This window comes from Didymosphaeria variabile (genome assembly GCF_027946475.1).
Source record: "Didymosphaeria variabile strain IMI 356815 chromosome Unknown scaffold_4, whole genome shotgun sequence".
NCBI lineage: Eukaryota > Fungi > Ascomycota > Dothideomycetes > Pleosporales > Didymosphaeriaceae > Didymosphaeria > Didymosphaeria variabile.
In genome coordinates, this window is record NW_026611623.1 from 243,809 (window position 1) to 268,172 (window position 24,364).

Below are 24,364 nucleotides of genomic sequence, written 5' to 3' on the forward strand. Positions count from 1 at the left end.
ATCAATGGCCCTCGTGCATATATACCCTTTAAAGCCATCAAAACTAAGACCCAGAACTATATCATTTCGTCATTATCGGCGCGCGATCTGAATTAACAGCAGAAGGAGCATTTGTGGAGGAATCCATGCCTTTGCTAATTCACTTCACCAAATCGGCCTCGTAGGATGACTTGCAGTTTTGCACGCAGTTGTAACTTATTGGTACGTCGACTGAGGCAGATATCAACGCCGAGCTTGAGACGTGCGCGAAGGCAGCATTGAGTGATATACTAACCCTGAGTGTACCACGCTTGTGTTCCCAAACCGTGTTTGAAGGAATGGGTGGGGCGAGACCGGGACGAAGATTGGGCGAGGAAACATAAGCACGGGTGGAGGCGCTGAGGCGGCGGTCGCCATTGTGTGTGATTCTGTGATTGAAGACGCGACCTCGAGGTGGTGACGTTGTGGTTGAGATTTTGGAGCTGGACCCTCATCGGGCACGCATTATTGCACGCCCTAATGAGACTTGGAAAGCACGAATCTGCGGTGTTCTTGTTGCTGGACTTGACTGTCCAGCAATGGAATCAACAATCATATGAGCGCTATGTCATCCCAAGCAAAGTCATCCTCCTGTAGAGCCTGGCCAAGCATCAGTTCAGCGACATACGCGTCGCCTACCAACTCATAGGCTGTTCTATCCTCGACCACACCTTCAGGCATCTCCCTCAGCACATACGGTACCGCTGCACCTTTTATTATCGCAAGACAGTCACCTACCTCCGCCTCTTTAGATATAAGGCCGATCCTGTCGCCGGTTGGGCAACTCAGGACGCAAAAGCACCTGTTTGCGGTATTCGATTGTATCTTCAGGATGAAGTCCCTTTCCGCTTCGTCGACATCTCCTAGTCGGAGACGGTACCGACTGTCCTCTGCACACTTCTTTCGTTCTCCACTGAGATCGTACTGAGCCATGCGAGCCATGAACGTGCGGTAATTCTCCAAATCTTTGGTCTCGCTGTCGCTACGAGTTGCTTGGTCCATAGACTCAACTTTCCGTGCCTGCATGGTCAAGCACTCATGGATATCCCACATAAAGTCGATCCGGTCTCGGTCGCAATGCGCACTGAGCTCTTCCCAGGCTGTGAAGACATTGTCAAAAAGATCCTGCAAAGAGTCTGGTCCACCTTGAATTGCACCATATTGACTGCTTGAGGCAAACGCTGAGGTCTTGAAAGTGACAATGGAATCGATATAGCCAGCAGTGTTGAGTTGGTCAGGGTTTTGAGGAGATAAATGACTGCTCACGGGATTGCTATCACCCCCAGCTCTGAACGCGTAATTCTGCGAGATGGTGTTTCGGGAAATCGGACTTGACCAATTCTAGCGGTGGATTTAGTGTCATGTTCTTGCTCACTAACTGTGCTGAGTGAACTCACGGGTGTCCAACTGGGGAGCTGCGCATTTGTCGATGTCTGGCACGCCATGCGTAATATTTGAGTGAAATTTCCCTTCTCTATCAAGCGTCTAGCAAAGCGCTTGTAGATCACGACGTACGTGTCATGATTATGGTAGCTGACAAGGTCCATGTAAGCTTCTGCGTCGGACACAAGACCCATCAAACCATAAATCTTGTCTCGCGGATCGGTGGCTTCTAGGGTCATACTTGTCGGGAGGACTTTGACAAGTCCCCGATCCAGGGACCTCGTCTTGTAGATGTCAGTGCGCGTGAAAACACGTTCCATGACCATCTGCTTGTATCCAATCCAGCCCAAATAGGCCTTTCGAAGTAGCTCGAAGTCATCACAAGCCATGTATTTGGCGTTCAGCCGCCTACTTCTTCTGTCTATGGCATCCATAGCAAGAAGGATCCCGTCAGAGCTGCCTTGCCCTCCGCCAAACTCGAAGTCAAGTGAAGCAGCAAGGGCATATTCTTGGAGAATCCACATCCTTCTAAAGTAAGGTGAGGCGAAAAATCGTCTCCAAGCTCCCCAGATCGGGTCGTCTTCAGCGGGCAGATCGTAGTCCTCAAGGCAGGCTCCTCTGTTCTTTAGAGGCATTACGTGGAATTCGACATTAGGGCCGATCGAGAACGAGCTTATAGCGTCTTTCTCATTCGGCTCTTCCTGTGGTATCGGCCCTGACTCAATTGCCTCTCGACATTTCCTGTCGGCTCTGAGAATCAGGCTAACAAGCCTGTTCAGGTTGTTTTTATCGTCCTCAGTCTGAGGCACATACGCAAGTACTCTATGTGCCTGCCGGTAGATGCGTCTCATGAGACCAATCTGCCATCTTTTCTCTTCTGGATCGTCCTGGTTTATACAAATGGCGTCTATCCAGAACATTAAAGCCCCGTCTGGTCGTCGCAGGGTCTTGAGCGCGTCGAAGAGGTTTCTAGTAACCCAGAACCTTGTTTTGCCATCGATTAGGATGCTTTTCGGAGCTGTTGGGTCGCCCCAAACGTAGGATAGGGCAGTGAAACGTTGAAACGGGTGATGCGGAGCATGCAGAGAGCCATTTGAAAACGTGAGCCTCGCAAGTTGCAGAAAGTCCCAGTCGTCGTCAGTAAGCAAGTCTGGCTGCTTTTCGTTGGACATCAAGCTGGCGGCTGCAAAACCTGCACGCCAGGCTTCGAACGCTTGCCGCTCACGATTCTTCTCATGTTCACCATGAGGGTTTTTCTTTATAAATGCAAAGTAGTGCAGACCCCATTTGACCAGGACCTTTCGTCGCCTCTCGGATGGAGTCTCGCCGTCGGCTAACTTGTTGAAATCCTCTAAATAATTTTCAACCCTGCTCTTCAAGTCTGCCGAGTCAGTGGCCTCTGACAATATCTGCGAGATGTTTTCGACGTTTCTTGCGACTTCTTTTCCTTTGCGAGACGATTGATCTTGCTTCATAGGCGCAGCTTGAGATATCGACTTGGGTTCTTGCCTTTTTTCGACATAGCAATCAACGTGGAGTTGAAATTGCCTCTCAGCATCCTCACTACCCGAGCCGGACGCTGTTCCAAAAGCTAGACTCTTGAACGGTCTTGGGCTCGAAGCATCGATACTACGATCTTTGTCTAAGTCGCATGGGAAAAAGTAGCAAACGATTTCATCTTCATCGCAACCTGGGGCAAGTAGCAGAGTTCGGATCGAGTTGCGAGTCGGGAGAGGGTCGTACAGATGACCTTCGGGACCAAGCTTGTGGATCACTGTCGCATCTGATGATGCCTCGGCTGGCTCCATGAATATTCAATATTCCGCTGCAGCGTGAGCGCAGCGAGTGCCGTCGACGCGGCTCCGTTATCAGGTATATGCTTAAGCAAGCTCAGCCTTGTGAACGTGGTGGGGCATGTCGTTGCCTAGTCTATATATCAGGCAGGTGATGAATCAGGGACCTGGACCATGGTAGGGTGGGGGCGATCTTTTCGCAAACGATAATAAGCATCCGCTGAGTCTAGACCTTGATCCTGGCTCGCTTGGTTTGTACTGGACCCAATCGCAGCTGGAGGTTCATCGTAGCGACACGTTCCCGCCACGGTTGTGAAAAGTCGCCCTTGCCCATGTTGTGGTATAACGTTCGCTGTACGCGCCGAAACACATCACTCCTTCAGCTGACTGCATATTTGATCCTATAACAATAGCAGCGTAGATATATCATACCACAGGTATTATCAAACAAAGCCTTTGCGCCTGGTGATTCAAGCATATACTATACAAGGTCAAGTGACATCTAGTTCTTAATATGTTCAGACGGCATGCCTCGTGCGCTCCATCTACGATACCTATGGTAATCACCTTACCCTTTACTTGTAACTACAGGTACCGCTTGAGTCTGACTCTGAATAGGATGCACTCAGTGTCAGTGTTAATGAATGGGCACGATGTAACTATAATAAATATCTCGCTAGGTTGGAAATCTTGCTGTGTAAGGCCAGTGTTCATGTCTAGGGATTATTTAAGGAGGTCGTCACGTGGTGTCTCTCGGTTGTCCGGTGTGATTATTGGTTGCTGAAAAAAACACCCAATCAGATGTGAGCATTTGCGGTATTGGCCAATATTCCTTTCGTGCGAGACCATTGATGATTGGCATGACCCAAGGTTTATTATGAGTAACGGAAAAGTGATACAACTGAGGCTGTGCATTGCAAAGCGTTTACCCAAATAGGTAATTTACGAGCACTAGGTGAGAGTGGAGTGACATAGACCCGAGTTGCAATACGAAGTAGTTGCTACATAGGCTTATTGTCAATGAAGGGTAGGACTATCACTTCATATAAGATACAGATGGAGAACTGGTATACTTCTGCAGCAACTTGTCATTTGCTTCATCATGGGAGCCATCTTACCAAAGCTCCTGCAGTCCAGCCTTCTCGTGGCATCCATCTGGCCCTCGGTGATCTCAACCGCGCACGTCCTTCCCAGCCCGAGCGGGCCCTACGCTGTTCTCTATAATACATTCAATATCACCGATGAATCCCGCGTCGACCCGCTCGACCCCAAGAACGGAATGCGAAAGCTGATGCTCTCGTCCTTCTACCCCGTACAACGCTCCATGTGCGAGCAGACATGCACTGTTCCATACGTATCGCAAAACGTAGAACCCTTCGTTGATCAGATTGGCGGTGGAATTGGAATTCCTAGCGGCGCACTGGGCCAGATAGCGCTGGAAGTGTGTTGCAAAACGAACGGCGAGGAAAACAGAAACGCAAGCAGCGTCCCGCTCGTGTTCCTCCTCCACGGCTTCGCTGGCACTCGACTTCTCCACAATGCTCTCGCAGAGGAGCTAGCGAGTGGGGGCTTCGCCGTCGTCACTATGGATCACACATTTGAGTCTGTCGCTGTCGAGTTCCCTGACGGCTCGGTGGTCCCCGGGCTCAATGATCCTTCCTGGGATCCGACTATTCCCGGGCGCCTAGAGCCTTTGCAAGATATACGCGTTGACGACGTGCGCTTTGTACTCTCGCAGCTCAGGAGCAGGGAGGTTGCAGCGAGAGCGGTACCTGGTGCCTTGTGTGGGTTCAACACCGAGCACGTCGCGGTCCTTGGGCACTCCTTTGGCGGCAGCACTTCTATCAAGCTACTCATGACAGACTCGCGCTTTGTCGGCGGCCTCAATCTGGACGGTTTGCAGTTCGGTAATATCACCGATGTGCAGCAGCCTGCCGTGTTGTTTGCGTCTATGGGCCATAACTCGACGAACGACCCGACCTGGGCGGAAACGCTGCAGCATTTGAAGGGGTGGAAGGTAGAGATTGGTTTGAATAATATTACCCACTTTGGATTTACAGATGTGTCGTATCTCAATGGCACAGGGGCGTTGGCGCTTTCGAAGGAGGTGGCGGATGGTTTGATTGGGACGCTGAATGGTAAGAGGAGTTTTAAGATTGTGGCGACGTACGTGACGGAGTTTTTGGACTTGGTACTGAAGGGAAGGAACACAACGCTCTTTGATGGTCCGAGCCAGAAGTTTCCTGAAGTCGTTGTGTTGTAGTGTTGACTTGTTGTAAAATTGTGAAGTAATATAGATGGATTGAAATTTGCATTCGCCTTTGGTGCTTCTGCTTCGAGTTAGCAATTTAGGTTAAAGTAGCTTCCTGGATTGACTCAACTACCCTAATCTTCCGAATCACACAGGTGCGGGAAGAACGTTAAGCGACCAAACACATAGTATATAAAGGGCTCGCTCACATCATAGCTATGCCTCCGGAGACATCATGTATGGTGTCGAGATACCTTTCGGCCCGGAGGTCCGTCCACGAGTCAGCGCTCCACTTAACTTCCACACCGCTCCCCACATATAGAGCAAAACATTTGCAAAAAGTTGCAAAACATACAACAGCGGGTATTCGCTGCTGGTCACCCACGCAACTACTAATCCGCCGGTACACTGCTTATATATGGCTGAGCGGACGGGAAGCCTAGTTTTCAGTGTCCTATGGTCGTATGTGAGAAAACTTGAACATAGAATGGTAGATATCCAAGGTGGAGGTTGGAGATATGATTAACAGGCTGCTATCCTCTATGGCAGTCCTTGCGCAGATTCACGTAGACTAGGCTGGGCTAGGCTGGGCCGAGCGGCTGGCGAGGGAATTGGTATACATGGTAGGCGCGGCGTGGTATCATACATTGTATGTTGTTTCCCTTCTAATAAAGGTTGTTGGTTCAGAAGGTTTACACGTTAACGTATAAGGGAAGTGTATCAGACTATATAGTATCCCCCACTAATAATAATGTACTCTCCGTTGATCCATTTTGATCTAGCTTCTGCCAGAAAGGCTACAGTCCATGCAACATCGGTTGGGTCGGCGAAAGCCCCCTCGCAGGGTGTGCCGGCTTCAAATATGCCTTTAATAAAGTCGAAGTTGTCTCCTAGCTTATCGTAGAAGCTTTTGCCAGCAACCGGACCTGGTCCAACGCCGTTGACTGTGCATCCGTATTTCGGCGGTAACTCCCTTGCCCAGATACGTAGCATGGCGTCGATTGCTCCCTTTGTTGCTGCATAGGTCCCTTGGTCGTGTTCCGGTGCTCTTGATGCGGCCGATCCAACGCATATAATGCGCGAACCATTGAGATTACCGGATGCTTTATCCGACGGGGTGTAAGGTGTCAAGTGTGGAAGAGCAGCTTGGGTGAGTAAGAAGCAGCCTCGCGCATTCAAATTCATCGCTTGGTTCCAAGATGCGACATCGGCTTTCCAAAGGGGAGCAAGCGGGACAATGCCTGCATTGTTGACGAGAATGTCTATGTGGCCAAACCGCTCGACAGCAGCCGACACGAGAATTTGAGGGCCGTCTGTTGTCGATAAGTCGGCGCAGACCGCGATCCACGGTGTGTGTAGCTGCTGCCCGACGTTCTCACATTCCTTCCGCAAGGACTCCCAGGGATAATTGAGAACAATGTTGGCTCCTCTTGAGGAAAGCTCTGCTGCAATCGTAGCTCCGATACCAGCTGATGAGCCTGATATAACCGCATTCCGTCCAGTCATGGTCTTTGTCGACGAAAGTAGTTCTTTAGCTTCAGCCATGGTTTATTCCTTCGATGTGCCGTTCCTGTAAAGCGGTTCGAGCCGTGTCTCATATGACCGGTACTATACAGATGAGGTCCAGAATATGTATCAACTCAGTTTGCCCAACGAATTCTTCGAAATGCTAGTTGGATGGTCATGCGGATATGTCGCGATGTCGGACATTTTTACCCTAACCCCGATCCTAATCTATGTATCAAGTATGGAGTTTCGGCCTTAAATTCCGAAGCGAGACGCTGGTTTACTGCTTCCCTATTGGAACTGATGTTCGCTTATCCTACCCTACCATCTGTCCCTATCTAGATTTTTGACGGTGTTTACCGTAGAATCTCCATGAAAAGAGGCAGCCTAGCGTTCTTAGCGAGGGTTCTACCCACTAATTTTCTAGTACTAAGGTAAGCTTCCTATTAGTAGAAAGACCCTCTGTAGGTCTTTCTATGGGCTTTTTTACCCTCCTATTAAAACTTTTAGGTTGAAAATTCCTAATATTAGTGAGGATACATGTTTTAGTAGGGCTTACTAAGTAACTGCCATTAGCAAGTGTGACGGTATAAGTAAAAGAACCTGGCCACAACGTTACTTACTAAAGGCCAGTATTTACTATATTCCTGAATTCGATTCGCCACGCTTTATTCTACATTTGGTTCTTCATTGGGATACTACGAAAACGCAAAACGCACAGCAATAATCAAGTAGAGATAATTGCGTCATTTATACTTTGCTCAATATCGCGCTTGATGTCCTCTATATCCTCAAGTCCAACGGAAAGCCTAACCATGTTCTCCGACACACCCACATGTTCTTTCTCTTCAGGTAGCATAGGTTTGTGCGTAGTCGACCAAGGATGCAAAGCGGTAGTCTTCGTATCTCCATAACTGCGTGGAAATTTAGCTACTTTGGCCGTAGAACAAAATCATGCACATTACCTTGCCATGTTGGCAATCAGCTTGAAGCCATCCGCAATTTTCTCTGCAATCTCAGCGCTCCCTTTTATTCCAAACATAAGCAAAGCACCTGCTCCACGAGGCAAGTACTGTTGAGCACGAGCGTAAGCCTGGTGCGACTCAAGGCCCGGGTACCTCACCCAAGCGATCTTGTCATGATTTTCAAGCCATTGAGCAAGCTCAAGTGTATTCCGTGCGTGCCGTTCGCAGCGTAAGCTGAGCGTTTCCAAACCGACCAATAGCTGTTGCGCGTTGAAAGGAGACAAACACGCGCCAACATCGCGCAGGAATTGACCTTTTATGCGCATGGTAAAAGCTTTGTTACCATACACTTGCAAGAAGTTCAACCCGTGATAACCCGCACAAGGCTGGTTGAATTGTGGGAATTTCCGATCGCTCCAGTCGAACGTGCCCGCATCAACAATGAGACCGCCCACAGATGTGCCATGTCCCCCAATCCACTTGCTACCGCTGTGTAGAACAATGTCAGCACCATGCTTGATAGGTTGACAGAAGTAGCCCCCTGCACCAAATGTATTCTCCACAATGAGTGGTACGTGTCGTTTGCGACAGATCCGGGAGATAGCTTCAATATCGGGGATATCGAGATCGGGATGTCCTAGGGTTTCGATGTAAACAGCTTTCGTATTTCCGTCAATCGCTGCACAGATGCTCTGTGGATCTTCCTTGCTAATCTTTGCTGTGACCCCGAACTCCGGGAAAAGGAAGCTAAATTGATTGTAGGCTCCATGGTACAGATTGGCGGTCGCTACAATGTTCTCTCCAGCGCGAGTAAGGGCTAGAACAGTATTGAAAACAGCGGCTTGCCCAGAGGCCACCGCAATAGATGCAACGCCTCCTTCCAATGCAGCCACCCTCTTTTCAAGCACGTCAATCGTGGGATTGCCTGTGCGGGTTCCAATATAGCCCTCATTCTCGAGCGCGAAAAGTCGGGCGGCGTGGGCTGAATTTTCAAAGTCGAAACATACCGTCTGGTATATTGGTACCGCTCGAGACTTGATTACCGGATCGACCTCGTAACCCGCGTGCAATTGTCGGGTGCTGAATCCGAATGAGCCGTCGTTTGCAAGTACCATTCTGTTGACGGATATTTGATTTCGCGCAAAAAAGGCGATGAGTGCGAAACAATGCTGAGTGGCTTGCTCACATTCTATTCGTGTGAGGAGCTTTATCATTCATCATCGGAGCCTGCGGACTTTTCGCATCCAGCTCCGAATGCAGAATTCACCGATCGGAAATTCACCCGTGAAATCCGCTTTCGCTATCTTGGTCTTGATAACTTGTCACGTCTTGTCAAATAATAAGACCTGACCGATGATACATTGATTTCTCACAAACAAAAAAACATCTTCAAACGAAAATGGGCTCTGTCGATATTGCCCTAAACGTGATAATTGTTGGAGCAGGGTTTGGCGGCCTAGCCGCAGCGATAGAATGCCGAGAGCGGGGCATGAATGTTGTCATCATAGAGCGCTATAGCGATTCCAACAGCGCCGGAGGTGAGTACTAGCTTCTAAGAGTATGCCTATCCGTTTTGCAAATTCATTAACTTCGAGGTAGATATTATTGACTTCTTCCCGAATGGAGGTAAAATCGTGAAACGATGGGAGGGTGGAAACGTAGGGAAAGAATTACACGAGATTGGTGCCGACAAAATCGACGTCATGGAACTGCGAAAGTTCGATGGGACCCTAATCTCGAATATCCCCTGGGCTATAAACCAGGAACATCGAGACACAACCTACGCAGGCCACAGGGGCAATCTACATGGCTGTTTCTTTCGATGTGTCCAACGTTTGGGCGCAACCATTGTTCTCGGCCAATCTGTAAAGGAATACATGGAGAAAGATGACGCTGCTGGGGTCCGACTAGCAGATGGACAGGAATTTTGGGGGGACCTGGTGGTTGCCGCAGATGGTGGCCGGTCAATCGCCAGGCAGCAAGTCCTCGGTTTGGGCGATGAAAAGGAAGGAAGTGGCTGGGCTATCTTCCGCACTTTTTTCGATTCTACTGAGAAACAGCGCAGTCATCCTGATCTCAAAGAATTCATGAGAACGGAAAAGGACAACGTCAGAGTGTGGATGAGCGACCACCTCAGTATGCTGGCTTATTCCTGGAACAATGCGGAGCAAGTCGCGTGGGTTCTCATGCATCCCGTAAGTGACTGATTTTCCGAGTTCTCCTCAAGAAGCTACCCACCCCCATTGATGCAAGGCTCACCTGTGTATTAAACAGGATGATAATGACATCCCCGAGTCCTGGTCCCTTGGGGCGGCAAAGGAAGATATGCTCCCGTGGATCAAAGAATTCACATCGCCTGAAGCGCAAGCGCTATTCGAAATTACTCCGGTCGGAAGAACGATCGATTTCAAACTAGTGTATCGCCCGCCTTTGGAGAAATGGACAAGCAAGAACGGCCGTATCATTCTTATAGGCGATGCAGCTCATTGCAACCTCCCGACTGCGGGTCAAGGAGGATCTCAAGCCATTGAAGATGCACTTACGTTGGCTTATTGCTTGCAGCATTGCAATCGAGATGTTCCATTAGCAACCGAAATCACCCAGCGTATTCGTTACCATCGATCCAATGAGGTTCATAAGAGTGGCAAACTTACGAGGGATTCGTTCCATAAGGTTTCTTGGGATGAGATCATGCAGGATCCTAAGAGATGGGGCCAGAAAAGATTCCCGCATTTGCGTCCCCACGATGCCCTTGAAACGGTAAGCTCTCAATTTGAAGTTATCAAGCAGGAGATCGAGAGCGGAAAGAATGGCTCGTTGGATGAAGTTGCTATGCCCCTTCCACCGGGCGGGATCTTTATGACGGGAGACCACTGAGCTTTTGGTTTTAGACAGACACGATTCTCTTTAGAAATATACTATCAGATCAGTGTGTTCCGTTACTATGACTCCAAATTTCGTGCTCATCACACTTCATTCCTCGGGCTACCACTAGAGTGCACGAGATGTGTGCAAATAAGATGGCAGTGAAGGCGAATAATCATCAGCCTGTTCCCTCCAACCGGTTATAATGGGCCCGCACCATGTAATTTACATCCACTTCACGCCAAAACACGAGGGCTGTACGTATACGGCAAAGGACGCCTGACACGTACATCTAACCCTGGCGTTGATCTAAATTTCCATTCTTTGCGTCGTCTCATAACAATACGTTGATATGGAAGTGTGCGGAAGGTCGACACCAGCTGCCGAATAGCCACATACGACTACTAAGCCATGATAGTTCTCACTCGTGTTTCGAAGTAACGCGATGAATTGTGATGCCAAACTCCGCCGCTAGGCTACTACTGCGTGAGAGCGCTGTGTGCTAGCTTCGGACCTTTTCTCTATCATGCTTTTACACTTGCGCACACAGATATCGGACAATCGATCCGAAAGTCCGTGACGCCCAAGTCCCTTTACATCCCGGATAAACCCCGCACCATAATTCAGACATCGCAATGCGTTATCTATATTGTTACATTGCGAACGCCAGTCTCCACAAGAAGCTTGGTATATTGTTGATGTGCCCAAGTCATGAAAGGAATGACCAGTAGCTTGACAGGCAATGGTGGAGTCTCGAAGGGATGTAATCCCTGAAATTTCACACTATCGAACTCAAAATCGGCGCGCTGCTTTTCGGACACTAATATCGCCCGCGCTTCTATCAGTGCATCGTCCTCGCGAGGGCCGTTAGGCGCGACGGATGGGAGGTTCCCGCACCGGAAGAGGATACTGGAGGCCGAGCGGTCGCGAACTTCGAAGCGCGTAACAAAGTCACGATCTAGGGAACGAGGTCAATTCTGTCTTCACGAAAGATGTTCAAGTATGGGCGTCTCAACTTCAAATGTGAGCATTGAAAGATCTTTGCGCAAGTCATCAGTATCCCAGATGTGATTCGCGTTTACTCCATGTCTAGATCTGTTCCCCAAGTATATGCGCTGTAATAGTAACCCTGTATGTACGCTTAATGACCGTGATCTCAGCATTACACCATGATTACCAACCTGGAGAACTCCAGATTCGTCCACTAAAACGCTCCACAAGTCTCGAACCACCACCTCGAGCGTCATCAAACAGGCCTAAGTCTATTGAATCATAGTCGACTGAGCGTATGCATCTATTGCACATCGCCTCGTTGAATGGGTTCAGTTTCTGATATAGCATACTACTCAGTATTTCATTCATTTGCTCGGGTCGGTGGAAGAAGACGCATTTGCGGGTGTACTAGTAGAACAGGCATGGAGTTGCAGCAGCGGGCAAAAGCAGTGCCGGGATTTTGCGGGTGAAAAGCTTGACATTATTGAGTTATGGCGACCAGAGTAACTCTGATAGTTGAATACAAATGAACGGTCAACGGGATGAACAGAAACGCACTTCCCCTCAATGTATAAATCGGTCCGGTTCAAAAAGGATACGCTTTATCTTCTCGGTCTTCGTGGACGTATTTTGCCGACCAAGGCTAGCACCTCTGTACAAGCTCGCGCTGTCGATGACAGTACTGGTAATCTCCACTAGTGCCTCTCGATCGGTTCGCTTCGCAAAGACAATTATTCTTTATCTTTGTCGGTCTTCACGACCGTGACTTGCAGGTCAAGGCTGGCATCTCTGTCCAAGCTCTCGCCGTCGATGACAGCATCGACCTCCTCCAATTTCTTGCCACCGGTTTCCTTGAAAAAGAATATCACCACCATAATTATGACCACATTCCAAGAGGCCAACAAGATGTAGTATTTCCAACTGATTTTTTCTAAGGCGATAGGAATTGTGTAAATGCCGATGAAGTTAAAAGCGTAGCTGATGGACTGAGCCAACGCAATTCCTTTCGCTCATTACGTGTACTTCAATATCTCCAATGACATTGAGTAATTAAGAATCATCCACGAGTTATAGGAGGCCAGCTGGAAGACGAGCACGACCGCGATGCTACCATAGCCATATGCAGTGGACTGACGGGTTTCGGAAAAGTACGATAGTACGGCCAGTGCGATCAAGGCGACATCCATAAGGACTGTGCCGACGACTATACCACGATTAGCATTCCAACTTTTGAACTGTTATCCAATCAGAAGGCAGGGCTTACCCAGAAGCTTCTTGCGGCCCATCTTGTCGCTCAGCCAACCACCAGTAATGACACAGAAGAAAATGACACCCGTAAGACAAGCCATCACGACGAAGATGGTCTTGGTAGAGGTGATTCCTGATGAACCAAGGATAACAGGGAAAAAGTAGCTATTGTTAAGGACCGGTCAGTGTTTTTATGTTGCGCAGATCGGATCGAACGTACACGAGTGTATTTGACCCAGTTATCTGGAAAAATACCATTGTCAAAATCGCTTGGATCAACCGACGAAGATTAGATCCTGCGAAAAATGAGTTTCTAAGAATCATGGAGAACATCAAGTTGTGAGACTACTTACGCGGTTGAATGAGACTCATCCAAGCAGCTTCATGCTGCTTCTCGTATTCCATAGTTGCTTCAATCTCATTGATCTGCTCGCGAATCATCTCGTCATGAGATGGGTCACCGCCATAAAATTTCTTCATGTTGGCCAAGGCCTGCAGGAATGAGTATGTCTTTGGTCATGCTATGAGATTACAACAAACCTCGTCGGTCCGGCCCTGGTATACGAGCCAGCGCGGCGATTCATATGTAAACGGCAGCAGCAACAAGGCTATGAAGGGAAAGCACGCTTCAACCTAAGGGAAACGTGAGTGTGATTGCTAGGTGACCAAGTTTCATACTCACTATGAAACCTGATCTCCAGCTCCATGACGTTGGTAATTCGAACACACCGATGGTGATCCCACATGAAAGCACTCCTGAAAGAGGTATAGTCGATATCAAGATGCCCATGAAGATACCACGATGCGTTGGAGGGGCACATTCCATCATCCAGGTCGTTGAAGATGTCTGAACAATGGTAAACATGACGCCAAGGAGGAATCTGGCCACAGCGAATTGAGCTTCTGTAGTAGCAGTGACCTGAAGTAGTCCAGCAACTGCGGTGAAAAAGGCACCGATTCCAAGCGAGAGTCTTCGGCCGTAACGATCACACAGAGGCCCTGCAATAGGACCACTGACGACCTGGCCTGCTCCGACTATTGCTGTGTTTAAGCCAATGAGACCAGTGGAAAGCTCAAAATCTACGAAGACTGTCAGGCACTCTGGTTGTTACAGGAGGCATGCTTCACTTACATTCCACATATTGCGGGATCACGTTAAGGTTGGCAACAAGACTTGCATCGAAGCCTGTAAGGCAAAGCGGTAGCATGCATGCTATGAACATGCACACAAGTGAATAATGAAGACGTAAAGGTGTCACACTGGCGGCCATGATGGAGCATTCGTTCGTGATGGTCAGTGGAACGGGACCGTCCTCACATAAGTCCTCCAACTTGCCCACGAAGCGATAGCGACAGGTTCGGTACTAACCAGAGCGATAACTTGCCCGTGAAGCGATAGCGATAAATCTGGTACTAGACTAACTAGATTGGTGTAGATGTCACGAGGCTTATCAAAGTCCGGTTGGCTATGAGACTATCGACAATGCGGGGGTGTGCAAGCATCCGGACAATGGAGAATATAATCCGACATTGAGTTTTCGCACTTTTCGAATATTATTCTTTAGCCATGATATAATAATGGGAGAAGTTCAGTGAGCAATTTGCCAACTCGTACACAATGGAGAAACTCATGGCCACGTACTTGCCGCCTGGTTTCAAGCTTTCTTCGCTTTCTGTTTCCCCCATCAATGATTGGTCGACTTCAAGATAGCTAATCTTGACTTTGGCCATACTGCTCTCTGTTGTCTCTTTTCTATGGTCTCAATTCAGCGGGCCCCAGATGCCGATCGTACTCCAAGATCATATCAGAAGTCGAAAGAAGAGAATCCAACAATATCGAGTGAATTCCCGGAACGTCCTTATCGAAGGCTATAACAAGGCGAGTCCCCTGCGTGGTTTTCAGTGAAACCAATCCATTTCACGAGCTAATGATCGGTAGTTCAGAGGCGAGATTTTTGGTATCGATACCAGTGAAGGTACATTACGCTTGTAGGTGTTGAAGTAACACCACTGATTCTCATGCTCAGGAACTAACATCGTCATCCCACTCCATTTTATGGATGAGTTGAAGAGTAACCCTACGTTATCTTTTCTCGCGACATTTGACTCGGTATTATTGCTGCAGAAAACTTCGCGAGGGATAAGCTCATTCAATAATAGCTCACACTGCCAACGTATACCCGTATATCAGCTGTGCCCGCAGATGCCATAAAGCTATTCTTGGCCAAACTGAACCCCACTCTAGGTAAGGCATGCGAGCTTCTCGATCGGAAGATGGACTAATTGTGCCATTGTCAAGGCGACTTCATTCCTGAGCTACACGAAATCATACGTAGAGAGTTTCCGAAAAGTCTTCCCGAAAAGCAAGGTAAAACCCTCCACTTTGTCGATGTAAGCATGCATTCACTGATTACGGGTACAGACTGGGTTCCCATCAAGGTGCATCCTAAACTTTTCCGCCTCACTTGCAAGTTGTCTGCTGTAATCCTTCTTTCTTCTGACGCGGCGCGCGACGACCGTTGGTTAGAATTTGAAGACGAATACATCAACAATGCCCTATCATACATAACTGCCTTGAAAAGCTGGCCGAAGTTCCTGCGGCCTTTGGTATATCGACATGTTAAAGGTTACGACATCCTTCAGCAGCAGTGGGCTACAGGCCAAAACATCATCAAGAAGTTCCTCGACCAGAAGAAGGCCCAAGGTTGGGAGCCACTTCAAAAACCTCCATCTTTTTTCGACTACGTCAGCTCGCAAAACAAGAATCTGCCTGTGGATGATCATGTCAGTATGCAAATAACGATGTTCATTGCAGGAGTCCATACCTCAGCTGCGACAGCTACCAACGCACTCTACGATGCCGCTGTTGATTGGGATCAGATGAGGGAGATACAGAAGGAAGTACGAGAGACGTACAGGAGTTGCTCCGGAAATTTCACTCGACAGGGTCTGAATCAAATGGTCAAGCTCGATAGCTTCTTGAAGGAAGTGTCAAGGTTTAGCTCTCCAGACTTAAGTACGAACGTTATCCCCGAATTAAATGCCCAGGTTCTAACAGATGACAGCGACTTTTGCTCGGAAGAGCTCCAGCTCGATAACGTTGTCCAACGGATTTCGAGTTCCCAATGGAGCGAAGCTCGAGGTTGCCACCGGGGCTATCTATCGTGACGAACAATTATACAAGGATCCATTGAGTTTTAAGGCATTACGCTTCTATGAGATGCGTCAAGGGGAGAACGCTCAGACAAAACATCAATGGACTAGTGTCAGTCGAAGAGATCTGGATTGGGGCTACGGTCGACACGCTTGTCCTGGACGCTACATGGCAGACATCACCGTCAAACTGATAATGATTGAACTCTTCTTGCATTATGAATTCAAAAGTCTCCCGGGGCAAGGGCGACATCCAAATATCGAGTTCGACGGACAGGTATGTTCTGATCCATAAGCAGGTTATGATCTTTCGTCGGCTAACGAGAACAGACAATACCAGACTCCGAAGCTGAAATACTCATTAGAAAGGTCAATCTGGATACCGCGCATCGTTGAGCAGAGATGTGATTAGCGTGTGCGTCTTTCAGATCAAGGATTGTCTAGCTCCAGGGATTAGCTCAAGGGACAAGATAGAGCTAGAACCTTTGTGTACACGGTGAATTTTGGTTCCTGATGCTAGCTAGTGCGTTTTACTGTTACCAACACATATCATTGATGGGATCTCAAATTGAGTTGCTGTGGATAGATATTGCCATAACTTTACCCTTACATGATTTACGATCTTCACAAACGGTGTATAGGAAAGGTTCTTTTACACCGGAAGCCGTGGCTCTCGGCTACACTTGGTCGAGGTCCAAAGCGTTACTGGTAGTGTCTGATGAGGACGAAAATTCTTCGAAGTTTAGGCTCGGGACCAGTTGTGCGTTTCCCTGGTACCGGTATATCGGAGTAATCTGATCAATTCTCCGCACATTCGCAACTTCGTCTATCGGGTTGGATGCTTAGATTTCTCTTCCGATTGTTATGCTATACGTGCTTGTTATCAGCTTATTGACTGCTCTGCCCGTCGTAGCATACGTTATATACCTAAGAGTAGAAACCTAATCCCCAGCTTCGGCGCATGCAATACAACAAAAGAATGAAGGGCATCACATAACAAAAAGTTCAATTGAGATCTGTTAGCCTTGTACAGGCACGATTCCTCAAGAACTGAGCTGCCACGCTTCTGTGCTAAAGTCTGAAAGAAGCCTCATACTTTGTGCGTCCATGGGAGGCATGATTTGGCATCCGTAGCATCCCACGATCCCTTTCTCCCGATGAGCAAACCATGCGAGATTTGGCATTCCACCCCAAGACAATGTGCCAGCTAGTAGATTAGGCGTATCCTTCATAGTCAATAATCCTCCGAGCCCAAAACTAAGTGCGTCATCGGACTTTTCGCCTCCTGTCAAGTTCTCATGCATAAACTAGTCACGCGGTAAGTAGGTCATGATCAAAATTTGAGGACTTGGCTAAGAAAAAGTAGATAACTTACGGGCATGGCCATCATTGCGGTGGAATGTTTGCTCTTGGTAGCAAATTGAGGTTCAAACATACGGTCTCTGGTCTCGGGTCGTAGAAGTTGGGGCTGTTCGCTGATCAAGTCTACCAATACTTTCATAAAATCGCCCACACTAGTCACAATGCCCATGCCACCACTGTCGGTCTCTGCATTACGTGGATACATCTCGGGTGACGGGACCAAGTCCCCTGCGGGTGTCCTAGCTGACATGTCCATCAGTTTCGCGTCGATGTCGGGGTTGTCAGCAACGCAGAAAGTCGTGTTGGGCATTTTGAGCTTGCTGAAGATATTCTTTTCCATATAAATTCCAAGGCGGTCACAGCCCGAGAGGCGCTCTACGAGTTGGCCAGCCCAGTCAAGGCCACCGCCGTATGACCATGACTCCCCCGGCTCGAATAACAGAGGCATCGAGTACGCCTTGACAACGTCTCCACACATGGCCATGATGCCCTCTCCTCTGGACTCTCGCCATTTTGTCAAGATTGGGTTCATAGCGTCGTAACCGATACCGCTCGTGTGCGTCAATAGGTGTCTCAAAGTTATGTGACCCTTGGCAGGGACGACCTGAAAGCTCTTGTCATGGCCTGCTTTAGAGTCGGAGGAGTGAATGATTCGAGGTTCATCTAACTCGGGCAAGATGGGGCCAACTGGATCGTCGAGACCAATCTGACCACGCTCAACACATTGCAATGCGGCTATGGTGGTCAGGAGCTTGGTAAACGAGTATGCCCAATAGGTTGTGTCAAGGTTTGGTGGGTGCGAGTCCTGAGTCCACTTGACCCTACCGCCAGCGCTGCTCTGGAGGATGCGACCTAGTATAGTGTTTAGCGACGGCCATTAATAGTACATAAGTACATAAAGCTCTTGACATACCCTGACGATCGGCGACGGCAGTGACAACGCCAAAAAGACCACCACTGTCAGGGCCGGTGCTTCTCCGCAATTTTTCATCGAAAGTAGTCATGCTCGGGCGAGGTACAGACTGCTCATTTGCTCATCCGCAAAGACAGCTTCGTCTTCCCTCTATTAGGGCGAGTGTTAATTACTTCTGCGCGAAAGCCTTGCTGCATGTGATTGGTTCGGACAATGGCTAGCAGAAGTCCGAAATCATCGCCTATCGCTGCAAGTGCCCATGGATGGTGCCACGGCGAGTCACGGTCACGGTGCCGGTCCCCGGCGCATGAGCTTTATCTGCTTACCAAAACGTATCGTGATCTCAAAGATGGGCTCGGCAGCAGCGGACACAAGCGGGATGAATACATACATTCATATCTCTGCAGGGCACAAATGGCTACCCCGCATTTCTCGATTTAGTACCTGTTACTTCCCATGCCTCTGGCGGTAGATAGCGTGAAAGTGGCAGATAGTGAGCGTGCCAAGCCCTCAACAACCATCACCTTTTCTACGATGCACACCTAAAAACTAGTCTTTCTCTACATACACATTTCTCTACATAAGGCTCTAATCCTCTGCGATTACAAAGAAGCTAGATTCGTTTTTAAAAGGCAAGAATTGATATCTATACAGTTTTTGATTGATTTGGTGGTTATCTGTCGAGATCGCGCGGCGCCACCCAAGTGCGATAAGGTAATTCTCTGAGGCTGGAATATATCTGAACGATGCACTTTGCTTTCCTCAGGCGTTTCTGCCGTCCATTATTGTCATACTCGTGTCGTGTCGTCTCTTGGCCGCTATCTCCGCCGCCCGTTTATGTGCACTTCCTTTGCTGGCTACTTTTCCCCCGTCTCCGTCCTGCGGTCTCCGGAGCAATCTCCCTAACATGGCAAATGACGGCGCAGACAGTGACCCTGCAGCTCGAACAGTCACTCCGGTGCCCATGCGAAATACCTTCTCTTGCGTAACCTGTCGCCGTCGCAAGGTCAAGTGCAACAAACACCATCCGTGCAACCATTGCATCAAGGCAGGCCTCACATGCGCCTTTCCACCACCACGGCGATCATGGAAGCTTGCAACGCAGTCTCATGCAGCATTGGTGGCCGAGGTGATGCGCTTGGAAGGCGTTGTAAACTCGTTGCAATCCGCCCTCGAGAATCAAGACGCCGGAGTCGCAGAGCACGACAATAATCACCACGACACAAACTTCACCGACAGAGATGCCCAGCCCCGGGATTACCAGGGGAACCGAGCCTCCGGCAGTCCCGGACCAAACGCAGGTTCGTCTGAGGATGGCGAGGCTGCTAGTCAGTCCCCACCCCAAGTGGCTTTGCCTGTTCCCACGTCAAAGTTGTTGCCACGCCCAAGTACCGTTACCGGCTCAGCGAGTCCAGAGTACGCCATCGATTCCCCGTCTGCAGCATCGGTCGCAAGCCGGAAATTCGAAACCGTGATCATTGACGAAGGCCGCAACCTATATCTGAGGGGCTCCTTCTGGGCTGCTCTCTCTTCACAGGTATGTCCTTCTGTATACTCTATAAATGCATGTTCAGGTCTCTACGTTTGCCTAATGGACCACTGAGGTTTACTATAGACTGTGGAACTCTTCGGATCAGACAAAAGGCCTTTGGACAGCGACAATGACTACGATGATTATGGTGACATCGACGACTATGAAAACTGCGAGGAGAACGGACGGTCACTGCGCCCAGAAGAAAAGACAGCATCACAAGGAGGAGACATGCCTGCCCACTTGTACAATTCGTCCATCGAATCCTTCGGATCAGTAGCTAGTATCTTCCCTGTTAGTTTCGGCGACTCCATGGATTCATTCCTACCGATCATGAGGCATCCTTGTGTTGATACTCGTCAAAAATTGTGGAAGGTCTTCAGAGAAAGTGTAGACCCACTAATCAAGGTGCTTCACCTGCCGACTGTAGAGCCTTTACTCATTGAATGGTTACAACAAGACGACACGCTACGTATACCCAATAACATAAATGCGCTTATGTTTGCTGTATACTTTGCGGCGATATCTACTCTAGACGACGAGTTATGCCACGAGCTTCTCGGGGCCAGCCGGAGCAAGCTTGTGGCTACCTGGAAAACGTCTCTGCAGCACGCCCTGGCTGCAGCAAACTTTTTAAATACCGATGATTTACTTGTATTACAAGCAGTCATTCTATATCTCACCGCTTTGCGCCACCACGCGCCACGCGAATCGTGGACGCTTTGCCCCCTCGTTTTTCGTCTTTTACAATCGATCGGCGCTCATCGCGATGGAGCTTCTCTTCAGCTTGGCACGTTCGAATCTGAAATGCACAAGCGACTCTCGTGGCATTTGCTCTGGCTAGAGTGTGCAGCTGCCGAAGATTGCGGATGCGATCCTACCATGTACGTAAACACACTATCTTCGGTGTGCCAACGGCATCACTAACACCGCATGTGCAGGTTCGAAATCCGTAGTTTCACGGCCTCACTTCCGAAAAATCTCAACGACATAGATTTGAGCCCAACGATGGCTCAGAATCCCAATGAGAGCAATCATTGGACAGATTCTACTCTTCTTCGCTTGTGGTCAGAGATTCTCATGCTATGGCAACTGCTTTACGACCCTTCACGTCGTGTAGAAGGCATGGGCAAGCCTTTAGAAGCCATGAAATATTCGGAAAAAAAGGCTTTCATACAAGAATGGGTGCAAAGGATCGACGAACGATATATCCAAATTTGCCTTCCCTTGGCTCCCATTCAATGGGTGAGTACATGGAGCAGTTGCTCCAACTGTCATGTCCTCTCTGTTGATCTCCACTAATTCCCTCGATCACAAGGTAACTGCAACTCTCGCCCGCCTTCTGATACTGGAGTTCAAACTCGCTTTGTTCACGCCCGTTGAGCGCCACGCGGGCTTGTCTGCTGCGGAACGAGATGAGTTTTTTGCTGATGCAGTCGAAAGCCTGGAGTTGAGTAATAAGTTGTTGACCGACCGTCGTGGCGTTCGATGGACGTGGTTGTTTCGAAGTTTCACTTTATGGCATCCTCTCGCGTTCGCCATCGCCGAATTGCCTCGAGAACCCATCCGCAAGGAACAAAGTAGGGCATGGGCAGTCGTTGAGCAGGCCATGGTCTCACGGTGGAAAAGTCCACATAAGGTACGAAGCCACCAATGGCGATCCATGTTGAGTCTTATGCAGGCGGCAAAGGTCGCTCGCGCAAGAGAGAGACGACGCCGAAGGGAGTCCGTTCGTACGAGAACCTTCAACCCAAGTCCGACCTTCCAAGATCCTGGCTACGATGTCCTATGGGATTCAGGCAAGAACAGAAACATTGACCCAGTGGATACCGACAATGAACTACTGATGCACGCCTCGCCAATGACTTCCGCGCCGCCAATCATGAACTTTGAGCAACCACTGCAGCCGAGCGGTCCATCAGGCAATGACCCGCCGCCGATGTCGAATGATACGATAAACTCAAATGAAACATGCCCACTCAGTTTTGACAATATATCAGTGGTAGGGGAAATGGAGACGTTTCCCGCCCTGAATTACTTTAACCCCGACAACGAGTTTACTAATATAACTCCGTTAGAATTGGAATGTCTTCGGGCTTCCTTCTTATAGTAAATCCTTTTACTTTTGGGGACCTTTTTGCGGCTGTCTATTTGCCAAGGGCGCGTAGAGCACATGTTCTTGATAAGTGCTGCGATGTGCCCAGTTTGCGACACTTTAATGGCTGACTTGCTTTAACAACGTGGCTCATCAGTCGCTAAGCCCTTATCGACCGCACGCCACGACCCGCCCGTGGCTTTAATTCGAGCACATGTCCAATTTGACCATACTTGTAGCGTAAACGCCCGCTTGCCAAAGCAGCCTCCTCTGCCACATCCATGAAATTCTTTGTTCACCAATAGGCTAGATGGTCAGATTACTCGTGAATGCCAAGGCGTTCATGTGACATTACTGTAAAACTATTTGGAGGATGTCCTCATAGAACTAAGTCTTTCATAAGCACCTATTCTATTTTGTTAATAGCCGCGCTAGTGGGAACCGGTAGGACGGCCCCCACTTTGGACAGCCCCGCAGTCAAACAGACCTCGCCTTTATATACCCCCTGCCTTCGAACAAATTTGTCTGTAAAGGGTTATCACACAATCGTCGGCGGATATGTACCCGAAGGATCGCGAAATACTATAAATAGTACTTACGCCCCGGACAGCTCTGCCGTCTTGGTATTGGATAATTGCCAACACATCATCCGACGACATCTTGCCTCCACCACCGTCAAGGCTCTCACAATGCCCTCCGGTTACATATGCCTCTACAAGGAAAGCCAGAGGTCGTTCCTCTTCTACGTCGTCGCCAACGTCGGCCCTGGAGGGAGCACCCGTCCGCTCGCTGTCGCCTACCGCCAAGGCAATGATGTCAGCCCCTCGCCTTTGACACGCGTCGAAAACGTCGTGAACGACATCCTGAGCGTGGTCAAGATCCTTTCAGAGCCCGCCAACCGCGCCCCCATCGAGGCAGAACGGGCGCAGGCGACGGACTGGTATCGCCAGCGCCAGGATGCGGACACGGAACCAAGGCCGGCCGCGCTGCCAGACTCGCCGCAGCCTCCATTCAAGGGTTGGAAGGAGAAATGGCAGCCCGTTGTGCAGCCTGAGCTACCGCTCAACGACAATCCTGCAGAATTTCCCTCTACCAGTGAGTGCCTTGTCTCGGGCTTGTTACGGGGCAGCAAAAGCACTCGTCCTGGCGACGTACAGCTTCAGCCGCCATCCACCCCCTTTCATGGCGACTGTTTAGAGTACGGCATGGTAGTCATCGACATTTCGAATCTTGAGCACATCAAGTACGGCATCGTCGCCTTCCCCGTGCGCTACATGGCCCAAGTTGACTATCATTCCGCATACGGTGGCTGGGATCCGGTAGAAGATCCGCCGCCCAGAACAGAGCCGGACGTTGTTCTTGTCGACGAGAGACCTCGCGTACCTTTGTCCATTCTTGGGTACCTGCGTAAATACTTTCCCTTCATGGAGAACGATCCGAAAGTCCTCGAGCTTGAGGCCTGCCCGCTTATTGACGATCCCAGTGCTTTGGACTGTGAGTTTTCGGAAAATTTCATTCATGGTCTGAGCTGACCCAAAGGCAGATATATGGCCTTCATAGCTACAAGACGCAGCTCTGTAAGCCGAGCAAGGAGCTACGCCCTACAAAGGGTAACACAATGGAATTGATTGGCTATCGATAATCTGTTTTGCTCTGGCACAGTCTCATACCCATTTTAACGCAGAGATCACTCAGAGTTTCTAAGGGCGTCCAGAGTTCCGAGAGCAGCTGCGACGGCGTCTTAGCTAAGTCCTAGACAAATTGAAACCCTTAAAACCCTGTAGACATGTCTACACAAGTGAATAATGGCTGGATGAGAGATAGCTATATGAAATAGTCTTAGAATCAAATTCATATATTCTACGCGTTAAATGTTCCATGCCGGGGGGTAAACTTATATTAACAACACTCAATTAAAATAGAACTATGAAGTTAAAGCCTACGCTGAGGCGCATTATTCAATTATAGTACATAGAAAATTAAAGGAGCTCTTACAGCTCTCTACTACTAGAGCTCGTTGCAGTCAATGCCGCAGTAAAAGCACGTCTCATCAGCCAAGCACTGTTCCAACAGACACTGTTCGTCCGAGGCTGGACAGTCGCTCGCACCCAAGTTGTTGCCGCACTGCTTACACTCCGCGCTGTCAGGGTCGGTGGGATCGGGGCCTCCCTTAAAAAGGAGCTCGCAGTCGTACTTGCAGGCCGTGCAGTGCGAGTTGTCCCAGCACTGGTTGATGAGACACGAGTGATACGCCGGCAGACACAGACTCGAGCCCATGTCGTTACTAC

General features: G+C 49.1%; 9 protein-coding genes across 9 annotated transcripts; 4 read left to right on the top strand and 5 right to left on the bottom strand.

Moving 5' to 3' along the window:
- Window positions 1-570: 570 nt before the first annotated feature.
- On the bottom strand, window positions 571-3,209 carry N0V89_004968 (uncharacterized protein; the record flags this gene model as incomplete). Its single annotated transcript, XM_056213748.1, has 2 exons — window positions 571-1,359; window positions 1,416-3,209. 2 exons carry the CDS (start codon window positions 3,207-3,209, stop codon window positions 571-573), a joined length of 2,583 nt encoding a protein of 860 aa, XP_056071015.1.
- Window positions 3,210-4,296: 1,087 nt separating this feature from the next.
- Window positions 4,297-5,457, top strand: N0V89_004969 (uncharacterized protein; the record flags this gene model as incomplete). Its single annotated transcript, XM_056213749.1, has 1 exon — window positions 4,297-5,457. One exon carries the CDS (start codon window positions 4,297-4,299, stop codon window positions 5,455-5,457), a length of 1,161 nt encoding a protein of 386 aa, XP_056071016.1.
- A 193-nt stretch (window positions 5,458-5,650) lies between these two features.
- On the bottom strand, window positions 5,651-6,990 carry N0V89_004970 (uncharacterized protein; the record flags this gene model as incomplete). Its single annotated transcript, XM_056213750.1, has 2 exons — window positions 5,651-5,753; window positions 6,203-6,990. The coding sequence occupies 2 exons, from the start codon at window positions 6,988-6,990 to the stop codon at window positions 5,651-5,653; spliced, it is 891 nt and encodes a 296-aa protein (XP_056071017.1).
- Window positions 6,991-7,912: 922 nt separating this feature from the next.
- Window positions 7,913-9,031, bottom strand: MET15_1 (Homocysteine/cysteine synthase; the record flags this gene model as incomplete). The annotated part of the gene is made up of 1 exon (XM_056213751.1): window positions 7,913-9,031. One exon carries the CDS (start codon window positions 9,029-9,031, stop codon window positions 7,913-7,915), a length of 1,119 nt encoding a protein of 372 aa, XP_056071018.1.
- A 284-nt stretch (window positions 9,032-9,315) lies between these two features.
- Window positions 9,316-10,793, top strand: N0V89_004972 (uncharacterized protein; the record flags this gene model as incomplete). Its single annotated transcript, XM_056213752.1, has 3 exons — window positions 9,316-9,454; window positions 9,516-10,111; window positions 10,191-10,793. The coding sequence occupies 3 exons, from the start codon at window positions 9,316-9,318 to the stop codon at window positions 10,791-10,793; spliced, it is 1,338 nt and encodes a 445-aa protein (XP_056071019.1).
- A 1,712-nt stretch (window positions 10,794-12,505) lies between these two features.
- Window positions 12,506-13,502, bottom strand: N0V89_004973 (uncharacterized protein; the record flags this gene model as incomplete). The annotated part of the gene is made up of 5 exons (XM_056213753.1): window positions 12,506-12,752; window positions 12,798-12,978; window positions 13,039-13,187; window positions 13,243-13,318; window positions 13,376-13,502. 5 exons carry the CDS (start codon window positions 13,500-13,502, stop codon window positions 12,506-12,508), a joined length of 780 nt encoding a protein of 259 aa, XP_056071020.1.
- Window positions 13,503-15,419: 1,917 nt separating this feature from the next.
- Window positions 15,420-16,470, top strand: N0V89_004974 (uncharacterized protein; the record flags this gene model as incomplete). The annotated part of the gene is made up of 2 exons (XM_056213754.1): window positions 15,420-16,038; window positions 16,088-16,470. 2 exons carry the CDS (start codon window positions 15,420-15,422, stop codon window positions 16,468-16,470), a joined length of 1,002 nt encoding a protein of 333 aa, XP_056071021.1.
- A 1,038-nt stretch (window positions 16,471-17,508) lies between these two features.
- Window positions 17,509-18,541, bottom strand: N0V89_004975 (uncharacterized protein; the record flags this gene model as incomplete). The annotated part of the gene is made up of 2 exons (XM_056213755.1): window positions 17,509-18,389; window positions 18,451-18,541. 2 exons carry the CDS (start codon window positions 18,539-18,541, stop codon window positions 17,509-17,511), a joined length of 972 nt encoding a protein of 323 aa, XP_056071022.1.
- An 816-nt stretch (window positions 18,542-19,357) lies between these two features.
- Window positions 19,358-23,608, top strand: N0V89_004976 (uncharacterized protein; the record flags this gene model as incomplete). Its single annotated transcript, XM_056213756.1, has 4 exons — window positions 19,358-19,987; window positions 20,066-20,453; window positions 21,244-22,054; window positions 22,669-23,608. 4 exons carry the CDS (start codon window positions 19,358-19,360, stop codon window positions 23,606-23,608), a joined length of 2,769 nt encoding a protein of 922 aa, XP_056071023.1.
- Between the last annotated feature and the right edge of the window lie 756 nt (window positions 23,609-24,364).